We start from the raw sequence: 24817 nt of genomic DNA, 5'->3' as shown, positions 1-24817 counted from the left end.
GACAAAGCAAATAAAATTTAAAAATGACAAATTTAACCCTTAAACTCCCAAGAATGACCAAGACAGAATTTCATCTCACGATATTTACACAACATCAACCAGATAAGAGATGAGAAAAAAAGAAAAATATCAATTTGGGGATAATTGGTTGATCCAATACTAAATTCTCTGAAATTACATTATAAGAATTGTATGGTTGACAGTAAAGAGAATTACAGATTTGATCTGGGAGTTAAAGGTTAACAGACTTACAACAACTCCATCCACATTATTGTGAGCTACTAAACAGTGAGAGAGCCACTCTAGGTCTTCATACTGACGAAGAACTACAACCCCTTTCTCTTCTTCACTGTCATCAACCTGTTGAAGCAAATAGCACAGATACATAGAACTGCTTCAAGTGATTCTCTTTACACCCTATAATCAATAGCTACATTCTCCATACTTTTTTCCCAATGTTTCTTATGGTACTGTTTAGGAGAATTTGTTTCTTATCAAGAGCTTTCTCAGTTAGCCATCATTTCCTATTTACCCATGCCCTTATGTTTGTCTCAACAATAACACCATTGGGAGAAATTAGGTGCTGGACAATCTTGTAATGGATAAAAGAGTTTTAAAAAACCCTTTGCCATTTGCTTCAGTTCCCCTAAGATCTGGAAAATTGTAAAAAAATTATTGTTCTCACTCAATCCTAATTTTAATCCCTGCCATAATGCATCAAGAAAAATTTTGTACCTCAATGTTAAAAAAAAATTGTCTGATTTTTTTCTTTAGAAAAACTCTTGTATTCAAACTCTCTGCCATTGCCGGATAATTTAGCAATAGAACTGTAAATTGAAGAGCTACAGGGTAAAGGTATTTAAAAAGCATCTTAAAAATTGCAGGTTGTGACTTGCAATACCATCAGGATTTGAAGATGCAGACAGCATACCACCATCATGAATTAAGAAGAGAACAAAACCACGCCCCCTTCTTTGCCCCTCGCCTTAATTCTCGGATGGGATCAAAACATATCTTCTCTTCACATTCTTAATGTTTAACTTGGCAAACTGGCAATTTTTGATAACCCAACCCCGGATTGCCTTAAAAAAATCTACACTATTAGCTGGCCTCAAAATAAAGACCTTTAAAAAGATTTACATGACCTCTCTCGAGGATATCACGAGGTTTATTAGCCAGCTGAAAAGTAACAAAAGCAACAAACCGAAACGGTCGGTTTGTAATGGACGATAATGAATATGGATGATCACAGAAATTTCAGTATTACAACAATCTTCTAGCTGCAGCAGAGGAGAGAAAGGTAAATGTCCGGCTGGATTTGTCACTCTCCCAAACCTCATGAAACTTGGATAGGTTATGGCAGAGCGAAATTCTAAAGCTATCTCATTTTTCAGAATCGTCTTGCAAGTCTGCGAACTATTTCAAGGAAATGCTGATGGATTAAGGTCGCAGTACCATTCTCCGAGGATAACAAGGGTAGATTTCAATAAAATCAGAGATAAGCGAAGTGGACTTACAATGTTGGTTTGTATGGTGAATTTTACGATTTCGCCGTCCTTGCTTGCATCAAGAACTTTCACCGGCCAGGACAAACCGTGTTCTCCGACGCCATTCACTTCACTTTCCGCCTGAAAGGAAAGGAAATTAGACACACCTGCAGGAATCTAAAACAGCTCTACTTTTCTGTAAAACAGCTGTTACCATCTTGAGTCATCAGAACAGCCCACAATCTGCACTCCGGTGGTTTAATCTCTGTTGCAAGTCGATGATAAAACCAGCGCTTATGGGCGGTGATAGTTAAGTTACATTACACCACATGAAATCTCTTGCTTCAAACAACCGCGTAACAGCCGTCATTTTAACTGACAGCGCAAACTCATTCCCAGGGTCTCTCCTAAAAAGCGCGGCAGTTACGCAAAAATGTTCCAGGAATTAGCAAACGGAGGTGGCTTAGAGCCTTTTCCTGCTATTAAGGCGAAAAGCTGTTTGGCCGGTTGTTATAAAGAAAACCGAATCATTGCTAATATCATGGATGCCCAAAATTTCATTCCTAGCGAGTTTTATTATGATTTCTGTTTCCTTTGGTACAAGTAGTTACTCATCATGTCAAGATTTACCTTGGGAGAATTTAATTTAAGGATTTGATTAAGCATCTTATAAAATCTTGCAACATTTAGCCAGAATATCTCGAGTTTCTAACTTGCAATCCTGGCTAATCCTCTTCTGTTTTTCTTTTTCCGACCTCGTCTAAGGGACGGACCATTATTTTTCTAGAGGGGGATGTGAGAAATATTGAAAAAAAACTGTGTGCAGGATCTGAAAAGACATAATAAATTGTTTGCAAATGTGATAAGGTAAAAAAAATATTTTTTTGCAGAGAAGTCAGGTAAGTTATTAAAAAACATTATTACCAAACTGAAATAAAAAATAAAGTAACAAATTCAAGCATTAGTTTAAAAATTATCACAATTTGGTCACTAAAAAGTGGTCACTCTGTATTTAGCAAATAACAAATCTGAAAATAGCAGAGTATTTCTTGAAAAATGAGAATTTATTGTGGCAGTTAAATCACAACGTTACTTGTCAACATTTCGTCCTACTACAAAATTTCATGGTTATATCAGGTATTTTTCTCAAAAAAATAATATTCTTCAATCTTGGCTATATTTATCATTGTTACTTAATACATATTTCATAGTTCAATAAGGCAATTGTAATATTTAGCACAAATAAAAAGAACTCAGGAAAAAAATGGAAAAAATTGTTTGCACAAAGATGACGTTGGGAAAAAAATGCTTGCAGAGACGTATATGTTTAAAAAAATGTTTGCAGAAGAAAATGTCTCATACCCCCCTTAAGAAAAATAATGGTCCGTCCCTAATTATTTTGTGATTCCCGACCACACCCTTTCGACACGAACAGCTAAGGTCAGCTAAGGGCCCGTTTGAAGTGAGGATAAGCGTGTCAACTAAGGGTTGGCTCATGATTCATCCCCTGTGGGAAATAAGGGGGATTCTGTCGTAGAATTTTAATAATCCCCCTCGTTGGCAGTACACCTATTTACTTTACGGAACCAAAAGCTACTTTCGTATTTTCGTATGAAGCGGTAACCTAATGCCTGATGAGTTTGACTTCAGATCGAGAGCTTCAAGCACGAATCCTTACCAGGAACAATTTTTTCGAGACACCGGGTAAACTTTCCAAGCTGAGTCTTAAGGGGGTGATGGCCTTTCTGGCCAATGGGTTAACCCTTTAACTCCCATGATCTGATTGTCAATTCTCCCCTCTAGCTACTACACATTTCCTTGTAAATTGATTACGAGAATTAGGTGTCCAATCAAGGTAATAAATTGTACCTGATGAGTTTGAGTATCCTCACGAACTGTTTGCTGAATAATGTTTGGATACCATCATAAGAGGTTACATGGTAATCTCTTCTGGGAGTTAAATGGTTAAATTTTGGCCATTTTACGCTAGTCGATTTGAAATAATAACTTTTTACAGTTAACTCTTTTTACGATTAATAGTTTAAAAAAAAAGTATTTGTCAATTTTCACGCCTTACGGATAAATTTGTTTTGCCTTTTTAAGGCTAACGGTTAGCCTTATTAATACCCCAAGCCTGGTACAATGTTTTGCGATCTAAACCTTGGAAATAGCAGCAAAGATAAATCCAGGATGGGGGAAGGGGTAAATCCTGTAATATCCTCAATCCCTTCGGTGGAATAATTTTTTGTTTTAATTCAAAAGTATACAAATCTTATGGTTCAGGTCGAGAGAAAGCGCGTACACAGAACGATTCCTCCCCCCCCCCCCTCCTCCCCCTCCCTACAATCTTACCAACGCCCCTGAATGGAGCTGGTCTAAACTCCAAAAACAGCCCGCTCTTTATTCATTTCCTAATATCTACACCGTATGAATTTCAAACCATGAACATCACGATCTTCAATGCAAACACGGCAACCAAAGACAGGTTAAATTTTCAGGACAGGTTACTGTCAGAAATTTTCAAGAAAAAGTGGCATTATCGGCAAGAGTACGCAGTATCAGTAAGAGTATGCATTATTGTCACATGACCCGTGCGGCCCCGTGCGCGGTTTCACTGTGAAACGGGTATTGAAAAAAAATCCATACCATGTATGGAGGCCGTTGCGACGTTCGCGCGGGTAAGGTCAGAAAGAGAGAGAGAAACAACTGTTTTTATATGATAAAAGATTCAATGACTGAGTAGGCTTGAGTAAGGCTGGGCTAGGCAGGAAAATACTTTGCTTTTGCTCATAACGTACAGGCTCGTCAAGCTGAAAGTTTTTTCGTCTAGCCCTAACCCCTCCAGTATAAGTAAATAATGTTTCTTGACCCTAAGAATTTTACGCTAGCCTCAGAGAATGGGATAAGCTCTGACGACTGTTATGCCACTTGAAAACCAATCCTAGAATACAAAAAATTTTTCTTCAAACTCTGGGCACCATGAAAGACCAAGAGAAAAGAATCATTTTCTTTTAGAAAGACATATTCCAACCGAGAAAGAAATCCTAGGCAAAAAAAGGAGTTTGACATTCCAGCTTCTATATTAGATTTAAATTAAACTTACACGTTTATCCCGCGGCAATCCACGTGAAAATAAGCAATGTATAAATTTTCCGTTCCCCACCGAAAATAGTCCACTTTACGAAATATTGAATTTGGACCACTAAGTTGTACTGCACATGCGTAAATACTGAAGCGCGGCAGTCGCATGTGAAATTATATATTTTACAAACATGGTCGGATAAGTGATGTTGCTCTCTAAGGTTCATTTTTTTTCCTCTTTTTTCAGTAGAAATTACCTAATTGAAAGCTTTCCTAATTTTAAGTCAAGCTAAAATGTAACTCTGGGAAAATTATCATATTTTTTGTGTCAATTTTTTTTCAGCCGCCTGACAAAATTTTTAACAATAAAAAAAAATGGGTAAATATGCATCTACGACGTTTTCCTCCCTACAAATACCACAAATTAGATTTGTACCTATCCAGACCAATTTTTCGGTATCTTCTGACGGATTCTAAACAGCCGCAATTAAGGAAAGATCGATTAAAATGTTTCACTATTTTATTGAAAGAAACTCGTAACGAAGCAGAAAGTAAATTTAGTTTGACTAAATTATTCATGAGTAAAAATATAGAAAACGCTTCTCCTGTCCGCGAATTAGTAAAAATCGATATGCCGAAATGCCTGGGGACTTAAAAAAAAAATCTAAAAGCTGGACTTTGTCTCCTGCAATTATTTATTTCATTTAGAAATGGGTCTCCAACATTCAGAATTGATCAAGAACTTGAACGAACCATGCAGAATGCGATTTTCTCAAAGAGCAGGTAACTATGCACTCTGAACATATTTTTATATCAAAGAGATACTCTGAGGAAGCTTTTTAAATAAGTTCACAAAAAACCTAACATTTTATTCATTAGTGATTATGCGGAAAAAAATCTTCCCTGAAAAATAACGCGAAAACTATTAAAGAAATGGGAATGCTTTCATCTTTGCATTTTCAACGATGGGGAAGTAAAAACTTGCTAAGTCGGAAACATCAGGTAAATTTGAATCAAAAAAACCTCCTTACAAGTTTCGTATAATCCATATGTTTTTCAATTTTATTTTGGTCGGGTTTCGAAATAAAATTCTGGATAAGCCTCATTTCAGCGTGTTTTAAATAATGCGCAATTTAAAACATTTAAGTATTTTTCAGCGAGTTATGTGGAAAACAACTCTTGGGAAAAAAAACTAGGGGAGATCTTTCTTCCTGGAGTTTTCGTTTTCTTCTTCAGTTATATTTTTCCGGTGAGAAGCCTTAAAATTATCGCTTTTGGGCAAACACTTTAAGAAATATAACGCTTTATAAAGTAGTATTACGATAAACGCTGAGTTTTTCATGATGGTTTTTCATTAGAACCGGTCCTAACGCAATTTTCACCAGGACAGGTGGTACACAGATAGGTATATTCTATCGACTACATCCATGTAGAGACACTAGCTGGTTTATCGTCCACCAAATGGTGTTTCATATTGCCTCCCATCCTCTGCTATGTTAACGAACAAGACAAGCTATTCGTATAATTTTTAATAGTATTTCAATGAGATCTATCGAAAAGTAAAAAAAAAAAAACGGCGTTCGGCGCGCTTTGGCAAGAATAATCCTACGAAATACACACCACCTATGAAGTGAAATATCGCAAATGTGATAACTTGGTAAAAGGCCAGGACTGAGAGGATAAAACCAACTTTTCATGCCGTCTATATCACAAATAGATTTATGTATTATATTCGAAAACGTTCCATTAGAGAATTCGTATTTGACGATCGGTTTAAAGCAATCACTATCTGAAAAGTACTCTTCAGAATAAGGCTAAATTGTCTTTTTAGAATTTAGACGAAAAACTCGAAAGTTTAAAAGCAGAATAGTTCTTTTACGAAATCTTTAAGAGGAGAACTTACTAAAACTATCATAGCTTTGTTTTCTAAAGGAGTTTTTAGTTGCGTAGACAAAAAACAGGAGTTCCTCAAGAGATCACGAAACTTCGCCACAAGAGTGAAATGTTTCTGGAGGAGTTAAAAAAAACTTCAAAGCCATTCTTTTCACTGGGTGTTTAAGAAAACTGAAAACTAACTCGATCGAACGGGAAATAGAGCATTTATCTTCTACCGCAAAGAGGAGAGAAATGGAAGAAAAAGTTATTTCACATCTGCTATGGTTTAAAATGCGGCTAAGTTTGAGTAGCCACCTTTATTTCAACATGTTTTCAGAGCTATCCAAGAATAAAAAGGATATTTCTTTAGGCAAGTATATTAGAAGACTGTGAATAAACAGCGTTTTTCAAAGACAGAACACGTTTTTTTTTGAGAAATTTTAACAAGGCATATCTGCGGGACAGCCGTTTTACTACAAAGCTGAATTTACACGGCATGTTTCACAACGCAATAAGTTTGCAGGATCAAAGGAAAAACAACCGTGATGTTCCTCCCAGTTCTTGTTTCTTGACTAAAGACAACAGCTTGTTGTTAAATAACATTCCTGATGGTCAATAGGTGCTTTCATTTAATTGAAAAGTACTGTTCCTTTATTTCCACCGACAAGTGAGTTTTTTTGTTATCCCTAGAAAGTGTCAAGTGTGTTTTTTCAGTACAAAATTTCCAGTTGCGCTCGAGTCACCCGTGTTACATAAAAAATTGAACTTAAAAGGTCTTTTAGGGAAAGTGTGAACGCTATCATTGTACAAACAATTGATGAAATTAAAAAAACTTCCCTTGTTTACTATCAAACAATCGGCCACTCTATTCACCTTTTTCGGTGCGAAAGAAAATTTTTAAGCACTATGAAAACCGTTCGAAAGCTAATAACTGCCTGGTTCAATGTCAAAAGCTGAAAAACAATACAAACTCTTGGCACCGGTTCATGAAAAAAACAAGAAAGGGATTCTAAATATAGTATGGATTTCTAAACCATTTTCAAATCGTCTTCTTTCTTTCGAGGTCTGAGAACAATAAAGCGTCTTTTGGTACACGAGGTTTGGATGCACTCTTTTATCTTGATCCATGTGTCGCGCGCGCGCTGGATGTATTCACAAATCCTCGATAATTATTTTGGTGTGATGTATTTTTCAATTATATTTATTTTCTTTTTCCTCCACTGGAATTCACAGTAGAGCGAAATTGATGAATATAAGTATAGCATTTCTCTTAAAAGTTTCAATTATTAAATGGAAGAACTGAAAAATGTTCTTTCCATTTCATCGAAATTAAAAATGTTCTATGCCAGGATAATTAAAGGTTTCGTATAAAACGCCTCCCTTTTTTAGACAAAAAGATGTCTTAGAAATGGGCTGAAAATTGCATCTCACTTAGCCAACTGTTTTTTAACGGGGCAACAAATTTGCTTCTTTCAATTCATGCCAAGTTAGACTCGAAATCGCTATTACATTAAGCTAAGAAAAATTATGAAATGATAAATTTATTGCTTTCAGCTCAGGGATTTTTATCCAACACTCTTGTTTTACTCAATAACAATTTCTTGTTCAAAAAAGGGAAAAGATATCGATCACTGCAAGATCGATAACTTGCTTGTAATTCTTGAATAAAAAAAAAGTCTTATGAAACTAGTTTCGAAGCACATGGTAAGACACAATTGCAAAATAACAAGCGCTTTGATAGAGTCAAGAATTTTTATTGCTTTCGAAAAGTACGTAGTTCTTCCTTTCGTCAAAATAGCAGGTTTAAATTTGTAGTGGTGTTTAGTCAACTGGGCAAGTCTTAATGTTTATTAAAATGTTATTTTTCAACCCGTGAACAATCCCTTTTCACCTTTTATTTAGAGAGACAAACACTTCTATATTCCTCGTCACACCTCGGTTTCGCATTTAAAAAAATCGTAGGGAACATCAGACAAAATCAGGATAACTGCTTCTGGAATCTTTCAAAAACGCCCCTCTGTGAAAAATGGTTTCAGCATTTCTTTCATTCACATGTGATATTTAGCAAAAAATACAAATAGTTAATTTTCCTAGTTTCACGTCAAATTTTCATATCCAGAATTTTAAGAAATTAAATTATATTTTACGGTTTACTTAATGTGACAATAATTTTACCATGATTAAAATATTCTCTTAGCGCACGATTTCTGAAAGTTTGTCGAGTGCCCACAAAAACCCATGTGGTTTTAAGAATTGAATAATTGATAAGATCTTTAAACTAAATCGAAAGCCTTGAGTTCCTTTCGTTCCCAGGAACTTCGAGAAATTCGTCTATGAGTTTAGCAAAGAACAACTTGCAATTCTGTCCTTCAGAATCATGTTTTTATCTCTCGTACTTCGAATTCATTTTCCGTCTGATCTTGTTCGAGGTATAATTTTGAACAGCACCTCAGCACGCGACCTAGAACATTTTAATAAATAAATAATATACCAAATTAAAACGCTTTTTCTCACTCTAACCGCAGAAGCAATATTCCTTAAGATTATGAATCGAAATTCTGTACACATTGTGATTTTTACAATTGCACTTAGAATTTAGCCCTTCCCTCACACAGAGTTGTTAGCAGGTAAGTTTACGACAACATCCTAAATTACTGTTAGCAATTGCTTTGACTTAAATATATAAGTATCATTTTGTGGAAGTTTCGTTATACTTGAAGAAAAACTTGCAGCAAATGAATTTGTCTACAATGGCCTACAGCTTTGAACGATTGCAACCGAACTGAAAAAAATGTGAAAAGATCCCCTTATCAGACGTTTGTGATTTAAAATACTCGTGCGTTTTACGTACAAAACCATTGGCCAATGTTCTGGTTCAGTGTCGTGTCTAAAGGTATAATTCAGATAATGCTGTGGAAGAATTGTTCTTGAAAGTTCCTATAAATATGCGGTCTTTCACCACGCTTATTATCCCCACTCACCTAACATGGGTTTTTTTTAAAGCTATGGATGACTTAACTAGATCAAATTCCCTCACAGATTCGGAAAAGAAAGAAATTTAAAAGGAAAACAAACCAAAGACTTTTAAATTTGCACAATCCACATTCGCAAAATGTGACCTCGTGTGCGTGTCAGTACATGTGTTATCTAAAAAATGTGTTTTGTGATGTTGTTTCAAGAGGAGTTGTGCTAACGGCCGCCAAAGTATCAAAAGATAAGATCAAAACTAGAATGAACGGATACAAGGCATTGAAAAACACGCGCCACTACACAGCCCTTCACTCGGGTAGAGCTGTGACAATGACGAAATTAAGTCTAAGTCTAAGTCTTTTTAATTCCAATGATACGGTACTTGAAATGAAATTTTTTTGTTAGAGTGTATAGTTATGTTTCGTGACGAGATTACCGGGAATCGCTGACCGAAATTTGATGCTAGAAAAGTACCTTGGCCTCATCTTGTTTCCCTATACAAAGATCTGCCGCTTAATTAGTATGCGGGGTTGCCGTGTTGCCAAAATGAGTTTAAATAAACATTGAAGTAGGTTACTTATACGCGGTTCAAACTCTGTATCTTAAGAACAAATTTAAGGGTCTTAAACAAAGAGGAATCTTGCTGGTGATGAGGAGAAATGAAATTGTTTTAACATGGAACCACAATGCTGATAGTTATACTGACTGTTTCTTTACTTTTTTTTGCAGGAATTATGAATTGTCAAGCGAGGCTAGCTCAAGACAGTTCACACGCTTTTCACGTACATAACCAGTGAGCGCAGAAGAAATCCAATCTTATGTATTGAACGAAATAAAAATATATATATTTCCATGCTTGACTGATTGTGAGTTTAATTTTCATAATTACTTTCGAAATATTACAAACCAGCCTGACTTCCGATTCATGCACTTTTTTCGTATTAGGTCATACAGTTTTAACAACTTTAATTCTGCAAAAGAAAAGAGAAGCCCTTTTATTCCAATTCTCGGAGAACGATACCTGTTAAGTCGGTAAAAGTCGAAATCCTTCCAAGAGCATATAATCAATTTAATTGGCATTGATGAATCAACTCCCACATTTGAAATTAAGGGGCTCCTATGCTAAATGAAATAGCTACTTGAAACAATTTACAACATCCAAAATTCACTTCATCTGCTATCACGATGCACGTGCCACGAACAATGCGCGCACACGCGGCCTCTGAAAAACGACTTCCAAATACTGGCAATTAAGCTGGATTGATAAGATAAGTTAATTAGCTCGCTGAAATTAAGAAACGAACGAAGCATCGCTGCCAGGTATACTAATTTTTTAAATATCAGTATCTAGCAGTAAAGTTATGTTTTTATGATCAAAACAGTAGCACTGTGTCTGATCAAAGTTCCTTTGACTGTCTGTGTGATGTGAAGAGTTGACATTGATCACTGGGGAAAGTTTCAAGGTTGTACTTTATTAAACAAGTCCACTATTCGCGGGAAAATCCGCGTGGCTAGGTTGGATGTTTACACGGGCCTTTGTCAAACGCAATCTAATTACTCTATTACCCTACACGTCGAGAAATTAATCTATGTAAATATTTACCCTCCAAAGTGTTTTTATTCTGTGGTCCCATTGAAAACATGTAGTTCGACTCAACTGAAGACAATTTTTCTGATTCTTTCTATATACTTGAAAGGTGTCGTTGGTGATCTTTTGTTGCACGACCGAAAACAGCTCTTTAAACTTCACAGACGACTTAATTCCAACGATTTCGTACCTAGTTACGAAGATCGCGAAAAAGGTTGTTATTTAAATGTTATCTTTTAATTTAGGCGCACTTCGCGGTGATTTGTCGTAAATAATCGCTCGTAATAAGATTAATTTTGCTTGTTATAACACACATACATCAGCTGCCTTAAAAATGCTTTTGTTTGCTTTTTCTAAATTTAAAATATCTTTTCTGTGATTCAAAACTCGTCCAAATTCACGCACGTTATTAAACACTGTCAGTACTTTTGTGATGGGGCCAATCGCAGAACAATGTAGCTTTCAGGATGATATCAGTATTTTGGTAACTAAAAAAAAACGTATTTGCTTGTTCGCGCCCTACAGAGCCTCATTAAAACTGCATTGCTTCCCGCAATTAAAAATATATCGTATTCTTTTTCCTTTGATAAAGTATCGACTGAAATGAGGCGGACACGCGACCAGAAAAAATGCGCTTTGTCCCAATGTGCGAATCTGACTGAAATGTTTAATTAGCTATTGGAAATTTAATGGGGTTCCTGAAATTCACCTGTCAATCAACTATAAAGAGCATCTTGTTGAGAACCCATGCCACGCGCCAACCCACGCGCGACCTCTTCACCCCACCAGGTGTTTGTGGCCGCACTTATAATTGTACTAAACTTGTTTTTTCTTAGTTCTGCTAAATACGCACTTTCATAAGAGATTTTAATTGGATGAAAATGAACTTACCGTGTGCCAAATTCGATTTTCATTTCAAAGGCGCGTGCAGATTGATGCGCGTTTATCTAATCGAGTCGCCGTTTTATTAAACCTTTTCCTAAAGAGTGTTAAGCTTTCGGCCCAATTAGTCTTGTTCACTTGGACTAGACTCGAACAATAAAAAGACGTCTGATTTCCTATGTTCTGTGGAACTTCTTTGTTTGCAGTTTAAAATGATATTCTGAATGATTTCCTAGTGATTTTTCTTCTTTTCTTAAATCTTTCATTGCTTTGCTTCTATGTTCCACGTGGGCAAGACTTTCTAGGACAAACAAAAATTGCTCGACAATACTGCAATTTAACTCTAAATTCCTGGCTTTGTTTGATGGCGATTTGTTTGAATGAAATTTAAATTAGACAAAGACTTCGCAACAGAGTGGAAATCATACTAAGAAAAACCTCGGTCCCTAGACCTCGATCAAAAACGTGCGACTCGATTGTTTAGCTTTTGTGGAGTGATTCCGGATAAATTGAAGTGAAAAAACACTTTCAAAGATTACACCCCCACTGCATCAGAATAAAAGCGAAATTCAATGGTATTTAGCGTGATCGCAGCCTACAGGGAAATTGTTTGCTGGTAAACTAAGCTTTTTTAATTTTAAGCGCGTGCAAAGTTGTATAAAGCACAGTGGGTGATTTTTGAACGTAGTTATTTCGGCGCCATGTTTAGCATTAGACGAGAAATGATCTTCACGCGTGCCAAGACATTTTAAGGGTTTTCTGCTAATTTGCTGTTCCCTTTGTGCGCAGAATTTAAACGGTTCCGGGTACGAAAACGAAGACGTTCAGAAACGCTTGGCTATGTTTGAAGTGCGATGCAACACCATTGAAATACTCGAGTAAGCGTGGTATTTATTATCATTTCTTTGTCAAGTTGGACAATTTCATTTACATTACAAAGCCGTCAAAGTCCCGGCACACGCGGCCCAGCTTTTGTGTTTTGATGCACGCGGATTTATGTGACAATCTCTGTCAAACTCATAATGACCAGGATAACCTATTTACTTCAACAAGTTTATAAGAGTACGTTCGCACAAATGGAACAAAAAAATCTTTACTTCATCTCGCTAATGCAATTAAACTTTAAAAATGATTAAAAACTTATTAAATAACTTTCGAATGGCTACCTGCGTTGCAGAGCCTTTGCTATTGGCGCGCCGTACTGCGTTCGAACACTTTATAAACTTTAGAGATTTTGCATCGATAATGAACAAATTTGTGCAAAACTTGCTAAGGAAACTCAAATAACTGACACCTGGAATATCCATATATTACAATACTGTATTATGAAGTAACTAGTGATTATCCCGTACCAATTGAAAGGCGACATACACTCCTATTTCTGTTGTACAACACATAATACTCAATTAGTATTTTATTTTTCGGCCTTTCAACCAACGATAAAATATTTATGTCGGCCTGTGCCCGATATCGCAATTATACAGCTATTTTCAGACAAGCCGGCGACGCAAAAACACTTAGCTCGCATTGGGTACAACATTCTTTTTCACGGAGTTCTGAGGTGCTATGTTCGCCTACGACAACAAACTGTGAAGTTTAATATCCTGAGATCAAAGTATAGATATACCCTAGCACTGCTTACACATTTCCACAATCTCTGTATCTTTTTTCCTCTGTTGCTAAGCAATGTTGTATAAACATGGTTCCTTCGGTATGTTAATATCGTTTGCACAGCGTAAAGTAAACATCTGCTCTCCAAAGACGAGGACAAATTTCTTGATTTATTCAGCTTCAAATTAGCCAGTTCTGGATCCCTTTTTTTTTGTTGTTTTCTTTCCTTTCTTATTGTCAGTTATTTTTCTTTAGAAATCCATCCCTGAATACTAGCTAAACAGTTGTGTCCCAAAACAATCGATCAAATGGAAATTGTAACTACGTAAACACAAATCTTCATAAGAATATACATCCCCAAGAAAAGGTGTTGTACATTAAAAAAGATTAGACATTCTTTCTGTAAAACTCGATAAAATATTCATGCAGCTGCCGCTGAAGAGAAAGTTTTTATGCTCCAGTGAAGTTCCCCCGAGGGTGAAAGCTTTTTATAGTTTATTTTGCAAATATAAAATACGCTATTGCGATCTTCAATGGCACGAATGTTTTAAATGTACCGGAAGTGAGTACAAATATTTTAACAGGCATACTGTAACAACTTAGTTTTCGAAGCAGAGTAATGCCTCAGTTTATAAAGTACAACTCTAGAACGTGAAAATTAGAGTTCGCAATTAGGTGATAATGAACTAGTGGGGCGGGGGCAGTTTTCTTCAATTGTTCATACTTGTTATTAAGGGTGCCCTCATGCTTCATCCTGATTGGCTGAGCCGAGACCTCCCTTGAGAGAACAGCAAAGCTCTGTCCAATAGCAATGCGGCAGAGAGATCGCGGTTGGACGGCTCTCCTTGTGTTTTTGTTTGTATTTGCCTCTTTTCAGCTGACATAATGTGCATAAAAGAAAAAAGAGCACACGAACCCTTAAAATACGGCACGCGCCACACAAATTAGCCACAGTTGATACAGTGACAGTAGTCAAAGGCCTCGTGCACTTTTAAGATTCGCGTGCGACTTTAAAACGCAGAAAGTCTTCCAGAACGTTTCACCGGAGTGGTTTAGAAATCAAGGGAATTCTCCTAAATAGTCCGTTCCGAAGCTTTGGCAATCCTGACAGTGCGATTAACAAGATTCTAATATAACTGTATTGAAGGTCATCTCGAAAATGCCTCGATCATTTCTTGTTAAACTGAAAAAGAGTAGTCCAAGCGGTTTTTGCTGGGATGAAGGTGAGTCTAAATTTTGCAAAGGTGATTTCAAGCGCACTAAGAGGGAATTTGAATGCAGCGATTTTTTTTCTGAGTTCTGAAGAGATTTCCTTCCAAACCGAACCTTGAAACGTTTAGGTTTCTCTGATTCAAAATTGCCACACCTCATTAAATATTCATCACCAGGCAAATAGAGACAGCAAAATCTAAAACTGCTCTTTCGCTCCGATTACTCAGCAGGTTGTGATGTGCCGACGGCTCCGCCTAACGTTTGGGAACCAATCCGCGTTGAAATCGAGCCAGCACAGATTTTTCAGCCGATCAAGTTGGACCTCGCTACTCTCGACCCAGAAATTTTAACTGAAAAAGGGCAGCTGAAACCCAAGGCAAGATTTTTCAGTCCATTCACTTTAAGTTCCTTTCATCTTAATGCTGAACATCGTGGTATCGGAGTTGGCAAGCCGTTGTACACAAAGGATGAACCGTGCTCTTTCGACTCAAGAAACACAAGTCCTCTAAGCCTAGACGGTGCCCTTGTGCCATCGCCGACTCGAAGCGACGATGGCTACCCAAGCGCGGGAATCTTTATTCCCGGAAGTGGTTTTCTAGGAATAGAGAACACCAAACCTCCTTCTCTTCCTGCGGTCAGCTCTACCTCTAATGCTGTTGGCCGAAAGCGTCGTAATGGCACTCCGAAGACCTTTACCTGCGAAGTTTGCGGCAAAGTTTTCAACGCACATTACAATTTGACCCGACACATGCCAGTGCATACCGGCGCCCGTCCATTTAAGTGTAAAATCTGCGGGAAGGGATTCAGACAAGCGAGTACTTTATGCCGCCATAAGATCATCCACACAAAGGAGAAGCCACACAAGTGCAACATCTGTGGCAAGGCATTTAACAGATCTTCCACGTTAAACACTCACATCCGCATCCACGCTGGTTACAAGCCGTTTGTGTGCGATATTTGCGGCAAGGGTTTTCATCAAAAGGGCAATTATAAAAATCACAGACTCACTCACACTGGGGAGAAGCCCTTCAAGTGCCACATCTGCGGCAAGGCTTTCCATCAAGTGTACAATCTCACTTTCCACATGCACACGCATAATGACAAGAAGCCATTTACATGCAAGGAATGCGGCAAGGGATTCTGCCGGAATTTTGACCTTAAAAAACATATCCGCAAATTACACGAGAACAAAGAGCAACGTGACAGAGTTGAACAATAAACCACGCGTCCTCTGTTGTGTTGTTGAAATCGCGAAGAAAAGAAGCGGGTACTTCATAACGCGTGTAATTCATTGACTTGCGTTATGTACAAAGTCTCAAAGAGTTTTATTAAAAGACTGGAACACAGTGACTTTTAACAATAATAGACTGTAAACCAAGATAGTTAAAGGCCATGTGAATGATAACCGGTGTTATGCATAACGGCGCACACGTGGAAGAACAATAGAAAGTTGTAAGCTTTAAGTGAGAATATGTACATTAGTGAACAATACCTGTGAATATATAAATATGTTAAAATATTGGTTTATATACGAATTCAAGGCAACATCGCTATAAAAACGTTAACCTAATCGTGTGTAAATAATATGATACAATCAAGTTTGACTAAGCAATAAAATTGTACAGATTTATCTTACCCAAAAGCGGATGCTATGTTTTTTCCAATGGGGTTGTTTTTGAAGAAAAGAGGCCAACTTCTGAGCTTAAATATATGTAATATATTCATTTAAAAACGATCACTTCGCAGTTTGAAACACATTTTAATTGAAAGATTTTAATACAGTAAGGTTGTTTTACAAATTGCCTTTGTCGGAATTGTCCAAGACAAATAGATATCATTTGAAAACCTGCTAGCCTTTGCCGTTGTTTGTTTGAAACGAAGAAGTTAAATCGTTGCAGAGTGCAACTGGCGCGAGTTTTTCACCTGTTCACTTAAGTTTAACATTTTCCTATTCGAGTTAACGAGGTATCAAAGAAGATTATTTTTGAGACTGACAAGGAAAGCTTTTGCGAGGTTCGCCAAGATCTATGGCCATCCATTATACAAACTCAATCCAAAACGACTAAGACATTTCCTGGTGTCTGCAGCTCTTCTCAAATTAAAATACATGGTACTCTATCTCGTTGACTTACGGATAAAACTTCCAGCCTCAGTCCACGCTTTGCGTATTTTACGTTTGTGTAGGTTACTTATGTATCGCAGAAGTTCAGTCTTTATATTACAATAGTTATTATTTCTCTTTTTTAATACAAAATAACCTAATAGTTTATCTCAATTTTACCACCCGTCCTTCGTGGAAGAGAGTGAATCTTCCTTCTTAGGAAAAAACGACAAGCGTGCGGATTTCACCGCAATTTGTGAAACTTCCTGAAGAGAAAAGAACTTTTATTTTCCACATAAAAATTAACCCACATCAGTTTGTAATGAACTGTGCTTTAAACACTAAAAATGGACAAAAAATTCGGTATGCAGGACACTGCTCGACTCTCATATTCCCGCTACATTAGTTAGAATTAAGGTTAGCTCGTACTTATCAAAGCTTAAACTTCGCCGCACACGCTCGCTCCCCTAAATCGCATATCTCTCGCTTTCAGTGATGTGTCGAGAATCAAATGGTACTGCACTGAGAGTTTCCCTTCGAGGTCACGTCGCTATGTGATTGGTCAAGAAAACCATGCACCATAATCTCGCCCAATCAGATACAAAGCTGGAACCAAACGCGACTTGGTTAACCGCGTTTTCCCGCGCAAACTACCGTTTCGAGCTCTCATTGGTTCCTTAAGACGGTTACTGTTTTACGACACTCACTCGAGAAGCGCTGTAAACGGTAAAGAAACTACTCGCAATTTGACTAGAGCGAACCAAGTTGTAAAATAAGCTTTATTGTCAAGTCCAGCTGACTGGTGATACAAACAAGAGTACAGCTATTGATTTTTTTTTTCGTGCAAACACCACTTCTCAGGCATTACTCAACTTGTTTCACATGCAATGATTTACGTAGTCCACGTGATTATCACAGTATACTTATCCAGTCAATTCTCTCCATTAAATACATGCACTTTTGTTTTAATCCTGAGTTGCATTCACACATTTTTTGGCCAGGCACAGAAAAATGATTTCCATTTAAGCAGCTTGCTGCTTCAAGAGTCGTTTCTTCTTCAAGCTCTCGGGCTCCTCAGGTGGTGGGGGACGCGGAAGACGGAAGAACACTTTCACTGAATCGTAGATGAACCACTGCAGAGCCGTCAGAGTACCGATCATGATGATACGTGGGCCGAGACCCTTCCACAGACCTGTGACGACAAAAAAAATTACAACAAAAATTACATCAACATTCTTTTGCATAAAGAAATTAAGTCGCGACTTCATTGGTTCTGCTACACACCACTCCATGATTGGTCGAGAAAACTCTCGTCCCCCTCCTCTTGACCAATCACAAGCCAAACCAAAACTTGTTCAATCACGCTTTCCCGCGCTTAAGCTATTTACTCTCAGTCTCTGAGTTCTTATTGGCTGCTTGAGATATTTTTCTATGTTCTGATTGGCTTTTTCGATTATTTTGGTTTTGGCTTAACATTAGAAGAAGGAAATCGTACCTTTCATTCCCAGCTCACGCGCAGCTTGGATGGGTGTGCTTCCGACGTCATTGTTCAACTTGGACACCACAGTATCAGCAGGGTGAGACACGACCGCGCAGAATACACCAGCTAACGAAATAACAAGCCAGCAATATCATTAAATACCAAACAAAAACAGCAAGGAACACACAATTACAAGTGCCTAGCAGTAAAACTCAGTGAAAAGACGGGGGAACAAAGTCAAATGTCACGGCTTAGCGGGCATTTCTTGTCTGCAGCAAGTCTTACAGGAGCATGTTCATGTGGAACTATGCAAAAGCTGGGTTTTTAGAGTTCAAGAAGAGTTTTGGAAGTGTGTGCTTTTCAGTCCAGAGTGGTTTGCAGCGGTTTCAATCCCTCTGATCCCTGGGGTTAAATTCTTTCACCATTATCTCAGATGGACTCTAAATTCAGGGCATTGAAAAATGCCAGCCAAACATGTCCTCCCTCTACACAAGGAGAAGTATTTTGGCCACTGCAATTCACCTTTGCTACATGCTGCTGATTAATTAGTGGAAAACTTACCGATGTACCCAGCTGCAAAGGTAACAACCAGTTGTTCAGGTTTGGAGCACTCACTCCTAAAGAGACAAAAAAAAGATTCTTGTTCAGTGGGAAGAATCTGATGCTGCATTTCCTCAAACTGGCACCTGGGCATATATTTACACTTTCTGCTAAAAAGAGGGGCACTTAAGGGAAGAGGGTGTTGAGTCAAGAAGGGTGCTTATTTTTCACCTTTACTGATCCCACTATAGTTGAAGCTTAAAAGTAATAAATAAAATAACAAAAGAAACAAGTTTCCCTTTCATCACAACTATTTAAGAAAGTAAGGGGGGGTGCTCGTTTGACATTATGGACTAGGGGTCGAGCACTTATTTGTGGGAGGGCCCTTATTAGTGCATGGGTGCTTCTTCAAAGAAACACAGAATTCTTTACCAATGTTTATCAAATCTGTTTAGAAAAGTGGTGGCCTTTATGTTACCACACCATAGTATGGTTCAAGAAGTTTGGGCACCAGGCCCTAGCTGGGTCATTGTGCTGTTCTTGAGCAATTCACTCACACAATGCCTTTCTTCAATCAAGAACACCAGACTGCTGTATGGGAGGTGAAGGGTTCAAGCCCCAAACAAGACCAACACTCAGGGTCTTAAAATAACTGAGGAGAGTGTGCTGCCTTTGCCACAACACCTGCAAATTGTTAGATATTCTAGTCTTCTAGGATAAGGACGACAAACTGTAGGCTCCATCTCCTGCATCCTCTTTGTAATGGTTAGCAGGTGATGTTACAGAACCCACATACTTATCACAAAGAGCAAGGAATGTAGCTCTTGGTGTTGGGGTCTGGCCTTGTTATTGTTAATAAAGGCTGCCATTTAAACCAGCTTTGTAAATGAATTGGGCCAGCCTGTCTGAATGTCACAAATAAATAACCAATAATGCTTCAAAACTAGCCTCAGCAGTGCTATAAACCTGGCCTGGACAATTTAATCATGGAATGTCTGCGTAATGTTTATCCATGAGTGCTGGTTACAAATCAAATTTTCAGCAAGGCTTACCTTGGCTTGGGTACAACATTTTTGTACAAAAATTCCACAGTGCGCTCAAAACAAGCGAACTTCATCATGGTGTATGGAATCTGCCTCATCCACAAAGGGGGGAGGCCTTTGTAAAAGCTAATGAAAAAAAAAAAAAACAACATTGTAAGAACACTGTTTGTAATAACCTTCAACATTATTACTAAATCTGGCATTGTGGTACATTTTGTAGGCTACAATGGAGGATTTGGGCTATATCTATTTAACCCACTTGCAGTCTTGCATGATTGGTAGGACTATGTTGATGGCATTTTCTCAGTCTTTATTTCGTTACTGCCCTTCAAAGTGATAATAAAAGTAATACAGTTAAAGTTCTAATGCATAAATATGTTTCACATCCTTTTCAGAGCCATTCTGACCCTTGCTTGCACTAAAATGACTCAGAGTCTGGGCCCAAAACATAGATATGCTACCAGGCATATACTCTGAAAGCAGTCTTGGCTTAGGTCTAATACTAAATTGAAAATTGCTCTATCATTACCATAAAACTTGCACGTGACAAAGTTCCCCGATCTAAAACATCCCTCAGCAACATGCCATTACATGAATCTACCTACCCCCTGATTCCCTCCTCAGCCATCAGTTTAGGTGCTCCCTCTCGCAGGGTGTTGGCCCAGCCTGGCTGTGTCTGGATACGAACCTTCACAGCTTCCATTGGAGCCAAAGCAATGTCTGCAAAGAACTCTGCGCTAGCTGATGCAGCAAGGTACAGAGAGGTTCGGAAGAGGTATGAATTTTCCTGAGGCAGAAGGAATAAATTAAAAATGACTTTTGCACTATTTCTGGGAAACTCCTTCTTTTTTTTTTAGATATTTTTAAATATAAGGCAGCATCCTGACTTGATTTGCTCCCCCTAACAAGAAGTAAATGTTTTGATACCTTTCTTTTTGCAGTGAACATTACTAATCTTGCAACATAAGATTTAGATTAGAACTGTAGTTAGGAAGTAAGTTGTAACATGCAGCATACATCACACACTATCGAGTCTGTTTGGACAATTCTGGGATCCTGCACAAAAAATCTTTCAGAGTGCATGGAGTTACTTCTTGAGCTTTGACTTAGATACAATAATTTTCTTAGATTCAACACCCCAAAAGGAAGAGCCTAGAATCTCAATATTTTCTAACCAAAAATTGGTGTACCATATTTCCTTAAACAAGCCCCAGGTGCTTATTCAATTATTCTGCTAAAGGAGGAGCATACATCGGGAGAAGGGTGTTTATTAACCAACTATTTACCTGTAATGATTCACCCACGGTTGAAGCTCAAAAACTTATATATCACATATATCAAGTGGAAATAGAAACAGGTTTTCCTTGAACCCAATTTTTTAAAGAAAGAGAGGGAGGAAGGAGAAGGAGAAGGGGAACTGTTTTATTTAATGGCCCAGGGGGCTGGGCCAATATTTGGGGGAGGGTAATTCTTGGAGGGAATATCGTAACTTGCATGGAAATTTCATGTCTGTACATACCTCTCCAATCATGTTACTATAAAGAATCTTAAAAACTTTGAAAAAAGCCCAACTTAGAGGAAATACTAAACTTGGGGGAAAGCTCTTTCTTAGAGGAAATACAGTAACTTCCATGGAAATTGAAATTCTATACATACCTCTCCAATCATGTTACTGTAGAGAATCTTAAACACTTCATAAAAGCCGAACTTGCACAGCCCCTGCATAGAATATCCAATGGCTGTTGGAGCCCAACCCTTGGCCAGTCCTCGAGCGCCATCTTCCTTTATTGTTAGTTTGAAGCCATTTACAATGTTTTTATACTTAGCTGGGTCAACCTAATAAAAACATTAAAAATAAAAATATATATATTTTAGAAGACAAAAGACACATGATTAGGCCTTGAGCACCATGCCACATCTCTATCTTCCACAACATGTCAAGTTTCATCGGGTTCTGTTTGGAGGAAGATGCCAACATTTTGTGGTTTCCATTGAGCTTTATCGCGACTAAATTCTTCATCATTCAAATGAAGTAGAATATAGGATATGTTTTATATGCTGCGTGCTTCAATTTGCGTCAAACAATCAGATCCTTTTTTCCAAACAATAATTGTTGAAGCTATAAAGCTTTTGGGGTCATTTCTTTAAAAATCCAATGCGTTAATACATTTACAAAAGCTTACAATTTGTCTAAAACCCAATGTGTAAGGCCATCTTGAGAATGGTAAAATTAACTAAATTTCATGCAAATTACGGTATTTCAAGAGTTTAACTTTAAAATTGTTTTAGGTACAGAGTGAACTTGTTCATGTGACATGGTCCTGGCTAAGTCAGCCATCTTCTAAACCCTTTAACTCCCAGAAGTGATTAAAATTTAAATTCTCCCTGATATATCCATACACTATCCAACAAATAGGTGATGAGAATATTCAAACTTATCAGGTAGAAGTTGTCATCTTGATCTAACACCAAAGTCTTATTACTAATTTAAAGAAAAATGTGTAACAGCTGGAGGGGTGAATTAACAATCTGATCTTGGGAATTAGAGGGTTAACCAATGCCTGAAAAGTTACCTGAATTCTGCATTTGACCAAATCAAGAGGCACAACAGCTGTATGTGTGATACCGCAACTAAGAATGCCACCAAATCCGCAATATGCATAGTATGTTGCACTTCCAAACTCGCAACTGTATGACTCACCTAGATGGAACAAGCAGAGAACATACAACTTATTTATGCACCTGATGTCACCCCTGAATCTAGCATTAAGGTTGCAAGAATAAAGGAAATGATCATCCACTAAAGAAGCTCTTAATTATCAAAAAAAATTCATCCTTGGTAGCAGCTTAAGAACTGTATAGAGAACAGTATACAGGGCGTGAAATTGCGCCTAATATAGGCGCCAATGCGACTAAATTTTTCATTTTGGTGACCAAATCCTCAAAAGTAGTAGCCAAATTGGCAACTAGAATGCTTCATGATAACCACACCTAGAGAAATAGTGAATTAAAAAGATTTGCAAAGATAAATCCGTGGCAAACTTCCTCATTAAGTTTGTTTCCAAAATGCGGCACATGCATCTCGATCGATGACTAGACGCCATCTTGGATTTAGTTGAGCTTTAATGTTGTATATCATCCATCCTAGTGTCCACTTTGTAGAACTTTGTAGAACTTAATTTTGGAGGGTCTATCTAGAACGCTGACAGTGTACAAAAAAAAGGGTTTCGTTTATCTTTAAACTATTTTTGAATTGGCTACCACTTTGAAAAATTTAGGAGTCAAGTGGCTATCAGAAAAAAAAATCAATTTTACGCTCTGGTATACAGGAGGAATATACATTAAGATGTTCAGGTGTAAAGGATTAATGTATACAAGATAATAACTAATCAGCCCAGATAAACAGATCTGAAAAAATAATACACTTCACTTGGCAATATTTTCTCAATCAGAAGGAACATATTTTTGTCTGAAGTATCTCAGGAGTTTTTGTAGAGGACCTAGTCAAACAATTTTATAGAGATGCTCAAAACTTCTGAAGGCATTCCTGAGAATTCCAGTACAACCTTCCCTAAAATATTCTACTTTTTAAAATCTACAGTTTGGAGAAGGTACAGTTTTTCTCATAATATTTGCTTCCTCTGATTAAAATATCAGAAATGTGTCAGTTAAAGTTTCATAATGCAAGTTTTTTGGTTTAGTTAAAGAAACTGGACAACTGGCATTAGACCTGGAAGTAAGGAAGATATTATCAAACAACAGGTGTAAGAACTGGTGAGTATTAAATAATACACAAGGTTCCACAATAATTGATCGATCTCTTAGTTTTTTTTGTCTAGTTTTGTTCCCCCTTAATATCAACCAGAGAAACATCTTGCATGTTTTTACACCTAATTCAAACAATACCATAGAAAAGGGCCAAAAGGTTGCATGTGAATAAATCACAATTTGGTGGTAATAGCGCTGACGATATATGAAAAAAAAATCACAAATTGGAATTTCGCAAGGAGAAATTGTAAGTTAACAAATTAACTTTAACGCACACAAAGTTGCACAAAGTAAGGCGTAATTTGCAGTTATCCAGGCCACATACAAACGCCATGCTGAAGGTAAAGTCTATGTGTAATATCACATACCTGGCAAATGAACTCAAGTAGATGAACTACGTCAAACCTGTTCGGACGTAACCTTTCCTATTGCTTGCGTAATGTTGTAATGTACAAATATAATTCAATTTAAACATACATACACTCACGAGCAGAAGTTCGTCATTTTTTGGTAGAACATTTTGAAGTTGATTTTTAACTGGACTGTTGCCCAAGACTGGCCAGAATATTATCACAATATTCAGAACAATGAGTTAAATATTAAAATACTACATCAATGAACTTCATATATATTCACTGAGAGCTGTGATCGCTCAAGCTTAATATCTAACCGAGTGATTTAAAAACTCCTAAAACACACAGGCATTTACACGCTCAGTTACTACTCAGTTTCTGCAAAGTATATCAAACAGGTAAGAAATGGTATAAAATCTAAAGTGAAAGAAGTGCAAGAGAAATCGTGAACCACACACAAGATCTTAAATCAGAAAAGCCGGCTTCGAACGTACCGGTATTAGGTGCCGCCATGATTTTGCTTCGCCTAGTCACCGGAGTTGTTTCTGATGAGCATTGTGCTACGCTGAACGGGTTCGACAATGGACTATTCTTTGCTGTTTCAGAAAATCTGGAGAACATTTTGTCCTTTTCTGGCAATAACTGCACAAGTCAGTTAGTATTCCGCTTCGTGTATCACGAGGTTCTTCACCCTCGTTCGAATTCCACGTTAAAGAGGAAGCCGAAGGGAACTATGGGAGATACGTAACATACGCTAATGTGTTGAGTGCACGCATAAATCAAGTTGGGGGTAGCCGCAAAGGTTTAAGTCTGCAGGCTTAGGTAG

At 37.5% G+C, this 24817-nt stretch overlaps 3 protein-coding genes and 1 long non-coding RNA gene across 8 annotated transcripts in view; 2 read left to right on the top strand and 2 right to left on the bottom strand.

The window, feature by feature from the left end:
- Positions 1 to 4711, bottom strand: part of LOC113680949 (sorting nexin-6-like) — a 47457-nt gene extending 42746 nt beyond the window's left edge. For 3 of the 4 annotated variants that reach the window (XR_016186612.1, XM_089206505.1, XM_089206503.1), the window contains exons 1-3: positions 1702 to 1837; positions 1518 to 1628; positions 253 to 360 (exon numbers count right to left, since the gene is read on the bottom strand). Coding sequence is in view for 2 of the 4 variants with exons in the window: in XM_089206505.1 (XP_089062631.1) it covers positions 253 to 360; positions 1518 to 1628; positions 1702 to 1704 (222 nt within the window). In the remaining 2 variants the exon portion in view is untranslated. Of the gene's footprint in view, positions 1 to 252; positions 361 to 1517; positions 1629 to 1701; positions 1838 to 4590 lie in introns of those variants that run through there. The other variant, XM_089206504.1, reaches the window with a different exon arrangement.
- A 458-nt stretch (positions 4712 to 5169) lies between these two features.
- On the top strand, positions 5170 to 10265 carry LOC113680930 (uncharacterized). The gene is made up of 2 exons (XR_003447132.2): positions 5170 to 5351; positions 10143 to 10265. It is a non-coding gene; the product is annotated as an uncharacterized LOC113680930 (long non-coding RNA).
- Positions 10266 to 14353: 4088 nt separating this feature from the next.
- Positions 14354 to 16348, top strand: LOC113680937 (uncharacterized). Of its 2 annotated transcripts, none has more exons than XM_089206507.1 (2): positions 14354 to 14717; positions 14937 to 16348. In XM_089206507.1, exons 1-2 carry the CDS (start codon positions 14654 to 14656, stop codon positions 15923 to 15925), a joined length of 1053 nt encoding a protein of 350 aa, XP_089062633.1. In that variant the 5' UTR covers positions 14354 to 14653; the 3' UTR covers positions 15926 to 16348. The 2 variants fall into 2 exon arrangements, with proteins under 2 accessions (XP_089062633.1, XP_027053791.2); XM_027197990.2 differs by having other exon boundaries at positions 14374 to 14717; positions 14934 to 16348.
- A 1219-nt stretch (positions 16349 to 17567) lies between these two features.
- On the bottom strand, positions 17568 to 24702 carry LOC113680938 (solute carrier family 25 member 3). Its single transcript, XM_027197991.2, has 8 exons — positions 24486 to 24702; positions 22444 to 22571; positions 21527 to 21706; positions 20476 to 20657; positions 19880 to 19996; positions 18849 to 18904; positions 18303 to 18413; positions 17568 to 17999 (listed from the first exon to the last, which is right to left on the bottom strand). Exons 1-8 carry the CDS (start codon positions 24610 to 24612, stop codon positions 17830 to 17832), a joined length of 1071 nt encoding a protein of 356 aa, XP_027053792.2. The 5' UTR covers positions 24613 to 24702; the 3' UTR covers positions 17568 to 17829.
- Positions 24703 to 24817: the final 115 nt, after the last annotated feature.

This window comes from Pocillopora damicornis, chromosome 5 (assembly GCF_964200805.1).
Source record: "Pocillopora damicornis chromosome 5, jaPocDami1.2, whole genome shotgun sequence".
NCBI lineage: Eukaryota > Metazoa > Cnidaria > Anthozoa > Scleractinia > Pocilloporidae > Pocillopora > Pocillopora damicornis.
The sequence above is the reverse complement of the archived record's forward strand: the minus strand, read 5'-3'. Positions and strand labels throughout refer to the sequence as shown.